The sequence below is a fragment of the Gambusia affinis genome, linkage group LG03, assembly GCF_019740435.1.
Source record: "Gambusia affinis linkage group LG03, SWU_Gaff_1.0, whole genome shotgun sequence".
Lineage (NCBI taxonomy): Eukaryota > Metazoa > Chordata > Actinopteri > Cyprinodontiformes > Poeciliidae > Gambusia > Gambusia affinis.
The window spans coordinates 19,712,139-19,725,377 of NC_057870.1; the positions used below are offsets into that span (position 1 = coordinate 19,712,139).

The 13,239-nt window shown below is 38.9% G+C and overlaps 1 protein-coding gene across 3 annotated transcripts in view; it reads right to left on the reverse strand.

Moving 5' to 3' along the window:
• Positions 1–13,239, reverse strand: part of dock8 (dedicator of cytokinesis 8) — a 58,357-nt gene that overhangs the window by 16,119 nt on the left and 28,999 nt on the right. For all 3 annotated transcript variants that reach the window (XM_044112611.1, XM_044112614.1, XM_044112612.1), the window contains 18 exons: positions 13,044–13,139; positions 12,668–12,902; positions 12,359–12,523; positions 12,075–12,253; positions 11,550–11,642; positions 10,924–11,019; positions 9,806–9,955; positions 9,421–9,534; positions 9,145–9,300; positions 8,743–8,876; positions 7,792–7,955; positions 7,287–7,438; positions 5,783–5,965; positions 5,458–5,584; positions 5,022–5,109; positions 4,807–4,903; positions 3,628–3,762; positions 3,257–3,409 (listed from right to left, as the gene is read on the reverse strand). In XM_044112611.1, coding sequence (XP_043968546.1) covers positions 3,257–3,409; positions 3,628–3,762; positions 4,807–4,903; positions 5,022–5,109; positions 5,458–5,584; positions 5,783–5,965; positions 7,287–7,438; positions 7,792–7,955; positions 8,743–8,876; positions 9,145–9,300; positions 9,421–9,534; positions 9,806–9,955; positions 10,924–11,019; positions 11,550–11,642; positions 12,075–12,253; positions 12,359–12,523; positions 12,668–12,902; positions 13,044–13,139 — 2,517 coding nt within the window. The remainder of the gene's footprint in view (positions 1–3,256; positions 3,410–3,627; positions 3,763–4,806; positions 4,904–5,021; positions 5,110–5,457; positions 5,585–5,782; positions 5,966–7,286; positions 7,439–7,791; positions 7,956–8,742; positions 8,877–9,144; positions 9,301–9,420; positions 9,535–9,805; positions 9,956–10,923; positions 11,020–11,549; positions 11,643–12,074; positions 12,254–12,358; positions 12,524–12,667; positions 12,903–13,043; positions 13,140–13,239) is intronic.

A 13,239-nucleotide genomic window follows, 5' to 3' on the forward strand; every position in this document is an offset into this window, starting at 1 on the left:
TTATTAGAAATAAATTTACTGAATCAGATTCAAAGAAATGGATCACCAGTAGATCCAAACTAAAGAGGAAACAAGAAAAACATAAACCTTAATCACCACTAAGCTGTCATTTCAAAACATCCTAATCAATGGGAGCAAAACTCTGAAATGATGGCAAGAGGGGCCTTTCAACCTCATGAAACTGGAGCTCACCGCAAAAGATGAATTGTTAAAATACCAGTGACAGCACGTAGAAAACTGGTAAAGAATTAACAAGGGTTTCATTGGTGTGATGACAATATAGAAATCTTCCTTTGGTTATTGAAGAGGATAAAATATCATGTAATTTATTTAGTAAAATGCATAATTTTGTTCAAAAATCCAGTTAGACTGTTCTATTTTTTTTATGTTTAATCTTCTACAAGAAAAACATTTCTTGGTTGAATGGAAATAATTTCAAATCTATATCTGCTTACAATTAACTTAATTGTAAATAAATGACTGAAACGACAACCAGTTATGAACTAAACCTATTTAAAACAGTTGGGGTAAGAACAAATACTTGTTTTTTCCCCCCTTCTCTTTCACACTACCTGTCCAAGAACAAGAGCCTGACAAACACTCTTCCATCTTCTGAGCAAATGTGCGAAAGAGACGGTGCCCGTGCTTGCGAGTTGTCCCATCCATCTCCAGCATGACTGGCTAAGCGGGAAATGATCTCCCATTAGCAGAGACATAATCACCCATGGATCATCTCTACGGCCCCATTCTGTTCAACTGAGCATGGAGCCAGGGTCTCACCACTCATCACTGCCCTCTAACTCAGTGTGTGTGGGCGTGTGCATGTGTGTGTTTGCCCTACAATACGGACTTAATGACAGTTTAAGTCAACACATAAAACCACTTTGTCTTTCTTTTTCTCTTTATTTTTAGCTTCACCTGGCCCTCTTCCCTCTACTTCTGGGTATTATTCTCACTTTTCCAGAACTGGAAATGGATGTGTGTTCCTGGTATTTTCTTCATTTTATTGTTATAATCCAAAATTAAACAAAGAAGAGTAAGTAAGAGATGAAAAAATAGGTGTCTGTGACAGATGGAAAGCAAAAATGTGGGTGGAAAACAGGATCAGACCATAAACAAAGAAAGAGGTAGATGGTAAACATTGTATGGATGACTCATTTGGCTGCTACGCTAATTCAGATCACAGCTCCTTCTGTATACATTGTATAAATAAACATAAACACGAAGAAGGGCAAGACTCCCTAGAAAGTGGATATATTGTATGTATGTGCGTGTAAGCATGTTCCATAGACAGGTGCCTGACTTTGATTAAAGTGAACAGATTGTAAACACAGGAAATATCGACTGTAGCAGCAGTTATCGAACCGGTGAAGAAAATGAAAGAAGATACTCTGTCTTATGCTCGCTACTCCTTTTAGATCTGTCTTTTTCATTTCCCACTATTGCTGCTTCACTTCTGTCACAAACACTCCTCTATCTTCATCAAGATTTTCTTCTCTCCGGGCCCTTTGAAATTCCTTCTCTTCCTTCCCCATGTGGCACAAACACGTACACACGTATATATATATATACCGAAACACACACACACACACACACACACACACATATAGAAGGGGTGTCATTAGTTAAAGAGGGATAAGAACATGGGGAGACAGACAGTAACATATCTCTCTGCTCTCTACTAAAGAGACACATCCTTCACCAGGAACTTTCTCTTGGACGCTCAAAATAGACATGGAAAAGACATTAAAGCTGAGCAGAGAGGAAGAGCAGATAGGATACAGATCTGAGTGACTCGTTGCTTCAATGGGTCTGAAGCAGGGCGCCATTCTGAATTCCCACTGGCACAAAATTTACAATGCCTTGCAAAAAGTACTTGTGACATTACAACCACAAACTCCTCTGTGTATTATTGGGATTTGAGGTTTTAGACCAATACAACTTAGAACATAATTGTGAAGTAGAAGTAAAAGAACCTACAAAGTGTTTTGGTGGCCTTTAAACATTTGAGAAGTTATCGGAGGGACAAGTTAATAGAATCTGGAGTTATAGAATTTTATTTATTTATGGTTGTGTAATTTATGTTTCTACACTTTAAAACACAGCTCTGCAGCCTACTGCTGCACAGCCACAGGTGACTCTTTGGGCCCTTAACACTTGCTTTAATTAATGTCAGCCTAATTTCTTTTTTTAAGAATTTATGGCACTAGTGGGTTTTATTCATGAATAGCTTGACAGGAAGAAGAGCAGAGGGAGAAGGAGTGTATATACAGTAAATAACTGGGGGTCTGGAATAAACCCAGGGATAGCTGCATCAAGAACTATAGCCTCCATACTGTGTGTCTGCTCTATCTCAAAACCACATGGCACCTCTGGCCAAACATTTTAAAAAGCTGAGGAATGAGGTGCTAGAAATTCTAACCCCAGCAGTCTTTTCATGTGATTTTTGCAATTTACACAACAGAATGACTAAGTACAGAAAACATTTGCCCTTTGGTCACAACTTATGTGTTTTGTTGATGTAATTTCCACAAATATTCAATGGTGGAAATTGTATTCATTACCATTTTGTTAAAGTTTAAAGTTTTTTCTTTAGTCTGACAAAAAAAAAAATACAGGCAAATAAATAGTTTTTAAAAAGTCCATTAGCTAATTTAGATTAGAGGATATTTATAAATATTCTTTGGGATTGCAAAGGTTGCAGATACCCAACCAAACCAATCTAACTCTGGAGGAGCTGCAGAGGTCAACAGCTCAGGTGGGGCAGACTGTAGATGGACAAATTGTTAAGTAAAAGAAATAAGAAATACTATCTTTCCACAAGCTATACAGAGGATGCAACAAACTTGTGGAAGAAGTTGCTCTGGTCAGCGGAGGCCTGAACAGAACTTTGTAAAACATGGTGGTGACACAGACATGCAGTAGGGATGTTTATAGGGGTCAATTCCAAAGCATCCAACACTTTTTAGATTTTGATTTGCTAAACTTTATTTTAAAAATACACAATTTCTCTTCCATTTCACAATCACAAACTAGATTATGTTAGCCTATCAAATAAAATATGAATAAAATATTTCATGTTGAGGTATCAGATGTAAAAAAAAAGCTCAAAAGGTATGAAAATATTTGAAAGGCACTGTAAATTAACTTCACATACTAACTATGAATTAATCTTTGTACAGGGAGACCTTTAAAGCAGGATTTTTACAAAGCTTACGGGATGCACTGTTGTGTGTGTGTGTGTGTATTAACTTACGCTGGCATTACTGTAGCTGTATCTCATGATGAGATAGAGCGTGGCACATGCCTGGCTCCTGTTCTCATCAACGGGGCTGCTGCAGTACTGAAGCACCTTCTGGCACAGATCTGCGCACTGCTCCGCCTCCTCCTCGAACAACAGGTCTCCGAACTGCACGCAAGCAAACCATCAGGTGTGCTCTACAAGGCGGTGTGCTTACATACATCTATAATTCTAGCTTACCTCAGCGGTTTGACACCCACACAAACAAATAAGAACATCTAATTTAGACTCAGATAATGTTTGTGTAATGACACCAACCCACACACATGGCATGCTTTTCAGAAACACAGACCCACACACACACACGATTATGATAATGCAACTACCTTGACGACAAGTGCTCTCAGTGTGCTGAAGGTGTGACGGAGGAAAGTGGTGCTCTGGTTGCAGGTGAGAGAGTGGAGTAACACCTTCAACACGCCGCCGACAACGCTATCTTTACACTCATTTAGCGGCACCGCCTGCACACAGAGCAGATGGAGAAATCAGTCATAAAATGCAGATAGAAACACCTGCGGGTGGAACCCAGTAAATAAACACTGAGAGGACACAACACAACAAGCCGACTATGTGAAAATGAGATTAAAACATCGGGTGAGTCAATTACACTGTTATCTATTATTATTTGGAATAATTGATGGTTTACCCTCATTTATCTTGAGGTGTTCCTTGTACTTTGGTATCATCTTCAAAAAGCTCATCATGATCAGACTCAACATACAATTTTGATCTCTGCCAGTGCAACAGAAACGTAGTTTATACTTTAAAATGTTCTACTTTGTGGTGAAATTCCAGGTGAGTGTAGACCGGTGGTGTCGAAACTCTTCGTAGCGTGTGCTGAATTTGTACATTTGAAAGTACTTGCAGGGCACAATAAATTAATTCCCAAATAAAAATATAAAATACTTTTCTAATTACTTTTATATGCTTGTGACGGTATTTGAAAGCCTCACTCCTCCCACATTTCTAAGGGCTAGAAAGCTTCAGCTAACAGAGGTTTCCTTATAGCACAAACATATCCAGTCAGTATTAAGAAAAAGGGAAAAGGGATAAAATGGGATTGAATCCAAGCAAATTGCTGTGAACCTTTTTGCCAAAATTATTGCACATTAACAAATAGGAAGATTTTATCCAAATGTTGATTTTGAGGTTTTTGAAGATGCTATGACATAAATAAGGGAAGAGATGACACCCACACCAAAAAACATTTCCATGCCTTCACTGGAGCTAAAAAACTGGCAAAAGACTTCCAAATGTAATAATTACATATAATTATAGAAAATCTTAACCCTAATTTATTTGGTTGGAAAAGCTGCCTTTCATTTTAAAATCCTTTAGATCAGCAGTTGTATAACTTGTTTCCTTGTTTTCATGCCAGTTCAATGTTTCTTTTTATAAATTTGCTTCTCTTCAATTCTTTGAATCTGTACTTGAAATAATTTGCCGTAAATTATATTACTTCAGTAAGCTGAGTGACAGTCCTAATGAAAAGATAATTTTCCAACCTGTATTATGGTCTCCAAAAGGTCCAGAACTATAAGATTAGCCTCCGTGGCTAAATTCCCACTGATGAGAGCCTCCTGGTCCAACTCTGCTTTTGTTCTGGAAGGTGATAGTACAAAGGTTAGACAAAAATTTTTTAAAAAAAGTAAACATATTGACTGTAGGAAATAGGGTTGGTAATTAGAGTAAAACAAGAAGTCACGTATGGTAATCGTACTTATCCTGTCGATCGTTTGTTTGTCTCCACTGAGTGAGGTCTTTCCTCCAGCGCAGGTTCTCTCTCTGACCCACAGTTCTGTCCATTCCTGTCAGGAATCCAAAAGGAGGTTATGAATAAACAGGAAAAGAAAGTAAGAAGACTGTCAAACAAACTTAGCGACGCTTTTTATTCACTATATGAAGCCGTCCTTGTATGTAAGATGCATATTTATTGCAATCCTACACTGGCCTATCTTGAGTTTAAAAAAAACCCCAATTGAAAATTCATTAATTGGAAAAAAAAAAATGTTTAAACCTTAACGCTGAAGAGAGTTTATGTAAAAATTGTTTAGGCTTTGTTCTGCTTTTTTATTTAATGTAACAAAATATCAAATAAATGTTGTATTCCTTAAAATATCTTTTTTTTTTTTTTTTTTAAACAACAAATGTGTTACCTCCAACCCGTTTCATCATTTCTCCACGGGCTCCCATTCCTCTCAGCAGGGCTTCTTCTAGCTGCAGCTTGGCCTGCTGAGATTTCTGCAAGGCCTGTGTGCTCACTTTGTCACTGCTCTGCTTACCCTGCAGATGCACATTAAAACCAAAATCACCAGTTTGAAAGCACAACTCATACAATTTGAATATTTTATAATAAAACTATGTAAATGCAGACAAAAAAAATACAACTAGAATGAAGTTCTTTTGGTTTTGTTTTTAAATAACAGTTAAGGAAAATGGTTCCATCTGCGCTACTAAGAAACAAAAAGGCCCATAACTGACCCTGTACTCAAAGCAAGATACACATATAGTGAGGAGCTCCAGCAGTTTATTGAGTTGTGAAGGAGGCATATCCACAGTCCAGCGCTGGATAAGGTTTCTATCAGCATTCTTCATCACCCAGAGGAAACAAACTAGCAGGTGGCGACTGGTGTCTGCAGCCAGGGTGGCAACAGATTTACCTTGCTGGGAACAGATGAAGACAGACAGATACAAATTATATTCGTTACCAAATAAAGGAAAACATAAGTTTGATTTATAACATATTTATATGTCTAAAGGGTCCCCAGGCTGGAGTCTGGAGCAGCACGTGTGTGCATAAACTGAGTTCAGCTCGGGCCATTAGTTGGTTCTGTCTGAGCTGCACTTTCGAAACAAACACGATGGATAAAGCATCAAATTGAATTCAAGACAATATTTATGTATTATCATCTGAAATATTTTTAAGTACCACTCCCATTTATTCTGATTCTGATCCCCATTTGGATGCTTTATGAGATTCAAGTCTATGCATGCATCTTTTGGCATCCCTTTTATAGATAACCCAACTCAAAATCATGCCACACTCCTTGTACATCAATAAGTGTATCTAATAGTATGTCATTCAAAAGCTTCTTTAAACCCCATTGTGAAGTGATTGGTCAGCTCTTTCACTCTGGCTTCAGAGAAGTATGGTTCCTCCCTATCTCAACAGGCCTTTAATCTCCTGCAGATTAATTTAGCTTCATTCGTGTGATGATGAATCACTGCTGCGGATGACTACTGCCGCTTCATTGTGTGGCAGTTTTGATAAATGTAGCCATTAAGCTCCCACTGCCCTATGTGTCCCACCTACAACCTGGTTACTCAAGTCTCTTTTTGTCCAGAGTTGAACTGAACCAATGCTCTCCAGAACCGACACTGAACACCGTCGCATGTAAGCAAACGCGTGTCACTGTTTATTTGAATATGTACATTAACAATTCCCCTGCAGTGACTAAATGATTCATGAATATTCTGTTTGAAGGCAAGCTGCCTGAATATGAGGAACCAGCGTTCTGGCTGCTGCTCCTCCGGTTTCTGACAACTACCAGGCCATGGGCTCGTTCACGTGAAAACCGCTCTTTCCACAACAGCATTTCTCGTAACAACATACGGAGGGAACTGATTCATGTTCTGGAGCGGAAGAGAATGGCGGTGCTCAGTTTTGGTGCCTGTGCTGTTGTTGTTGCAGCCACAGCTTGATGGATGTGTTTGTCAAGGAGGACGGCCCTGTTCACTTATGTCGGCAATGCCTGGCCATAAACCATCTTCCACAGATGTGCGTGTTTATGTGAATGAGTGATTTTTTTTTCTCCTTTTTTGTAGGATGGATGAAGTGCATGTGTGGCTCTGACAGCTAATCAATCAGCATCTGCCCAGCTCACCTGTTGGGAAGCAAAACACTCACAAGATAAAACCATCCAAAAGTTTTTAAACCCATTTAAAACTCTACAATCGTCATTGCAATTAGGAGCATAAACTTTACCAGGGATGCCATGGAGATGAGAACGTTACGCCCCAACGTGTTGAAGGGATTCCCAGCAATCGCCATGGCAACAGACTGATTGATAGGCGGCACGTTTTCAAGGTCATCCTCAGATTCGCCGGTCTTGTTCTTGCTGGCGCGTGTGTCACAAACTGAATGAGACAAACAGGAGCCAGGCTTATTCACTTATAAGTGAAGCAGAGAGGACTTACAGCTGTAAGTTCAGTACTGCCGTGTCTTAAGTAAGACAGACAATAGGGTCCAGCATTAACACATTTGTGTCAGGGTGAAGAAAGATGGATGAGCGCAGGTATTTAGAAAAATAAAATTATTTCATTGTATCTAATTGATGATTAAAGGCATGAACCTTCCACCTTGTTAAACCTCATTAATGGGAGGTTTCACAGTATCTCCATCACTAACACTTGGAGTACTTTATTGTCTTTTATCCCAAATACTGAAAATAAACTGTCATCAATCCATGATAGGAGACTTTTCCACATACCTGTGAAATCCAGGTAGTTGGTCGACTCTATAATAATGCCCACCAGGGGGAGGTAGAGAGCAGAAACCTTGGCTCTGACATCAGTTTTAACACAGCGATCATCCAGATCATGGGAACACAGCAAGCTGTAAATTGCATTGATGGCCCTTCTTTGAACCTTTCCCCTGCAAGCAGAGAAAAAAAAGGTCAATCTGTGTTTTTTTACATTTCCTCACATTCCTTACAAACATAAAAAGCATATTTTATGATAGACCTTCACAAAGTAGTGTAATAATTTCAAAAGATAGTGAAGGTTTACAACTTTTTACAGACAAAAACCTGTAAAGTGTGGCATGCTTTTGTTACCAGCATTCTGGTAAAATTATCTTTTGCAACAATGATGGCTAAAAGTAATTTGGGGTGCATCTGAACCAGATTTACACAACTAATCAGTGGAATTGTTTTCAAGCTCAGCCAGAAGAGAAAAGAGTAAACACTCAGTCTCAAGTTTATCCACAAATTCTCTACTAAACTGAAGTCTTGACTTTGAGCTACTCAGTACAATATGCATCAACAAAATCATCCTACTATATCTCTGTATGTATTTAGGACCACTGTCCTGCTGGAAGTGTTTTGCAACATCTAGTAACTTTTCTCCAAGAATTCCCACACCATAATGGTGCCACCACCATGTTTCATCCTGGTAATGGTATTAAAGCAATTTAAGGAGTTTCCCATGTTAGTTTTTCTGCGACACCGAGTTATAGGCAAAAAGGTTTATATTTCATTTGGTCATCAGTATGCACTACCCAGTACTGGACAATCATTTAAAATTCAGGGTTTTTTGGTTTTACTGTGACAAAAAGTGAAACATTTTCTGATTTGATAAAGATTCAGAATGCAGATTTTGAATGAAAAAACTAAAAGTAGCAAAAAAACAATTGGAAACAATTTGACAGAGTTCCTCCCTACCCTTCTGACTCCATGTCAAGTGCTGCGCTAAGTTCCGTTAAGAGCAGACCGGTCAGGTAATGCTGTTGCTTGAATTCCTGAGACAGATCAAACAACGCCAAGATCCTCTGCTGTTCCTGGTAGGAGCCAGAACTCTGAATGGAAAAAAAAAGCAAAAAAAAAAACAATGAAATGAGAGGGGAAGCAGTCAGAAGCCAGAAGTAACTGCAATTTTTGAAAACATGTTGACTGAATGTTTTGAAAAATTCCTCTTTATATTTCCAGAATGAAGTAGTCTGCAGCTTTGTTACTTTGCATTTACAGCCATGATGTGCTATGCAGAATATGTGCTTTGCTTTAAAACTGCATTAAATTCGATGGCCTTAGATACAAATTTGAAATCTTCCACTCGAGTGGGCACACCTGCGAAGAGATGGACGGACAGGGAGAGGCGGGCGCAGAAGCCGGGTTGCTGAAGAAGAGGCTCAGGTTGAGGTAGTGCTCATGGCTACAGAGGATTCGCAGGAACTCCAGGCGCATGCTGATCAAAGTTGGCATTGAAACACTCTTAGCGGACATCTACAAGTGAAAAAAAGAAGAGAAATGGTCAATATTACCTTTAAGGCATGTTATTTTAAATAAAATTGGATATATTAAATCTAAAATGATGCTTCTGCTTGCGTCCGAGTGCAACTTCACCTGGTTGCAGTAGATTCTCACAAGCTGGAAAACAAACCCTCTGTCCATGAGGGACAGCAGGTCGTAGAGGAAGAAGGCCAGACTGATGTTGATTTTCTCTGCTTGCTCTACCTCCTGAAACAACAGTCAACAAACAGCAATCAGTAAGCTGCACTGACCGGATCTCGACAAGCATCTAGCTGAGCAAGCCAAGCTTTTGTTACCACAGAGACAAATTTAATTAGCACTTCCAGCTCCCTGTTGTTTAGAGGACACAGAGAAGATGAACACTCAAACAGCACAACTCAAGAGATCAGAAGGTGTGGAGGGGATCCTCTATTAAACAACTTTGGGACTCGAGTTGAGGGAATCTGCTCAGGTGATAGATGTCTTTATATTTTGTCACCTTTTGTTGTTTGACAAGGATTGTGCAAATCTCTGCTGTGACCACAGAGACGATGGTGGTGACGTCATCTTTGAATCTGTCAGAGAAGCGGCTCCGTCGGGGGACAGTGTACCTGTCTAGCTGAGACACATGCTGAGCCATGCTTTTCACCTGTTTACACAAGCCACACAGGAAACAAACAGGAGTCACACATCAGGAAAACATGGAGAGAGAAAAAAAAAAGCCAAACACATGCAGCAACCACACAATCAGTATGCCGAAATTGGTTGACACCATGGAGATTTTAAGATCCATATTGTCAAACGTTAGAATTGTCTTATTTTAGTTTCCCATTTTTAGGGGAGTAGAAACACCTTCATTTTGATGAAAAATAAACACCGAAGGCATTAAAAATTTTATAAAGAGCCTTTAAACGCTCCTGTTATCAGAGGCAAACCCAGCAAAAATGTTGCCCTATGTATATTATAGTATGTACAATTATACATACTATAATATAATTAGGATATTAAATAATAAATATTTTATAATTTTAACAATACTTGTAATAAACTATAGTGTATATTTGTGGTTTCACATATACACTGACTTTTACAGCATGTGCAGTCACAATAGAAAATTCAGCTCAAGTTTGAAAAATTATCTTTTGTTTTATCTTTTATTTTTATTTTTATTTTTTTTTACAAGAAAGGGTTGACAAATCTTAAATCTTGCTTTAATGAAAGAATTTCTTACAAATAAAATACTTCAGTTTAGCTCTGAACATTAAACATTTTGAGCTAAAGAACATTGTAGACTCCTTAAAAGAAACAACAGTTTGGTTCTGAATTTTAAGCGGCAAGTTATACACCAATTTCAATGTTGCTAGCCACCTGTGGTGTACAGGAAGATTTTCTTTAGAATTTATTGGACATGTGTATGAGCAATACAAAACTCTATTCTGCACAAGATATTTATTTTCCTTTTTTCTTTGCTCCATGTCCCCCCTCTCAGGCTGTGCAATACTAAAACCGTCCAAACGGCAATTAACCCCATTTATTACCAATATTTGAAGTCATATGTTTATTTAACTTTTTGCCCTGTAAGTTAAATTCAAACATGGAGAAAAATTTGACACTGACCAATAGCTCAAAGAAGAACCAGGCATATTTGTAAGCGTTTTCTCTGCAGACGCCAGTGCTGACAACCATCTGCAGAGCCAGCTCCTCGTGAAATTGCTGCAATAGAGAAAATAAAATGTAGTGAAAACTAGTGCATCCACAGTTTGACTGAACTCTGACCAACCACAATGTCCTCAATGTTACACTCCCACCTTGTGGCTAATACAGGATAATGGATGGTGAGTTTTCCAGACTGTAGGTGTTTGTTTTGTTTTTTCCATACCTTTCCTCTGCATGTGTACAGATTATAACTTAAATCTGTCATTTCCTAAAAGAGTTAAGTCCTCTTGTCCAACACAAAGGACAAGAGGACTTAAATCTTCAGTATTAAAATGCTACAACAATGTAGTGTTTTAATTACTACATAGTTGTTGATAATAGTAACGTGTAGCAAGAACAAGAAATGAGTCCTCAGATGACCAGTAGCTGCTGTTCGAACTCTCTGTATTGTATCCTATCCTTATTCTATTTTCCCCCAAAACAATTCTCACTTCTGCTAATTCTCCAAATAAACCAACCGTATAAGAAATTAACATGTATATCACACTAGATTTTATGCTTTGCAGCCTGTTCTTTTCAGTCGGTACCTTTCTGTTGGAGGGCCTTGTGCTTCCTGCAGAGTTCTGATAGTTGCTGGTTTCCACATAAGTGGACACGCGGCTGCCCGGGTAGTTGAGGCCCTGCAGACAAAATGTTCCATCAAACTATGATGGATGTTTTCATTAGACTGGCTAACTGGTGGACAATTACAATACCTAACATATAGAGGAGCTGAAGAGTACATTCTGTATAAACGGAAAGGTTGGGGTGTTTACAGACAGAACCAGATATTTACATACACTTTGTCAAACTTGCATAAGATTTTTTTTTTTTTTCCTCTAACTGTTTCACATTAAATCAGTCTGAACCAGTGCTGTTTCAGGTCAGAGATTACCAAGAATATTTATGTCACAATTTGAGTGTTATTTATCATTTTTCTTCAGAGTACATGCCATACTCTGTGATCGTTTATGTCTGCCTAACAATCAGGTAAAAGATATACATTCATTGAAAACTGAGGTAGATCACTTAACACTTCAAATTCCATCTGGTTTGGTCAAATTAATCATTACCTTTGCAGAGAGAATGTCTTTGATCTCTGCATCTTCATCAGAAGCTTGTTGAGCAGGGATGTCGGGGTTGCTGCTGCTGCGGGCCCGGGACTGGAGGAGCATGCTGCCGACTCTGGCGGCCGTGGCTGGACCTATGGTCATGTAGCGGCTGTCTGATGATGGAGCTGAACCTCCTGGACCTGAGGGCAAGGTCCCAAAAAAAACATAGAAATCACAAATCTGATGCAGTAAAGGGATGATTTTGGCAGTATATGCTTCAGTGACTGAAATGGTGAGGACATTACCGGCATTCTGCGTGTCTCGGGGGGGATCAGGAAGACGAAAGACCCAGTAAAGGTAGGTTGCTAAGAGGATATTTCTTCCCAGCTGGTCCCTGAATAGTTCCTGGCTGTTATGAAGGCTGTTGACAATAGACACCACCGATTCAAAGGCTATCTGGGCCAGATTGGCTAAAAAAAAGGGGACATGTGCACAAATATGCACATAGATATGGTTAGAAATTTAAAATCAGAAAATATAAGTAAAAAGATAAAACAATTTTGTTATACTATGACAAAAATATGAGAAACATCTTATTTTAAGTAGCATCTCACCAGTTTGGCCAGCTATGACCATGGGCTGCATGATGAGGGTGAAAAGTTTATCCAGTACCCGGTGGAGGAAGAGCACCAGAGGCTCTAAATTAGAGGAGGACAGAGAGATGATGCTGAGCTTCAGCTCATGCTCCAGTTTGTTCTCGGGAATCTTCTCGTCCTTGATCCGCACAGGGAATGTGGTTCCACCTTCCAGCGCATGACACAGGGTGAAGAAACGCTCCAAGTGATTGTCCTGGTGAAGTAAAGGGATGATTGTTTCAGAGAAGTCACAAAAAAGGATGCAGAAAAGCGTATTAGAAAGCAAAAACAGGTTGTAATTGAAGATGATCTATCTGGTCTGTGAAGCAAGTAAAACTTTGAAATTTGTATTTACTTGAGGGTGAACAGATGATACAGTTTGGACCTCAAGGTTAAAAAGCCCTTTGTGGCTCTCCATCCACTTGACCGGAGGGACCTGGGGTGGAAGTTTCTACAAGGAACACAGCAGAACAATTTTTTATTTCAGTTGCAAAAACATTCTTAATGTGCTATTTTTAAATAGATATGCATTACAGCTACCAAAAAATTGT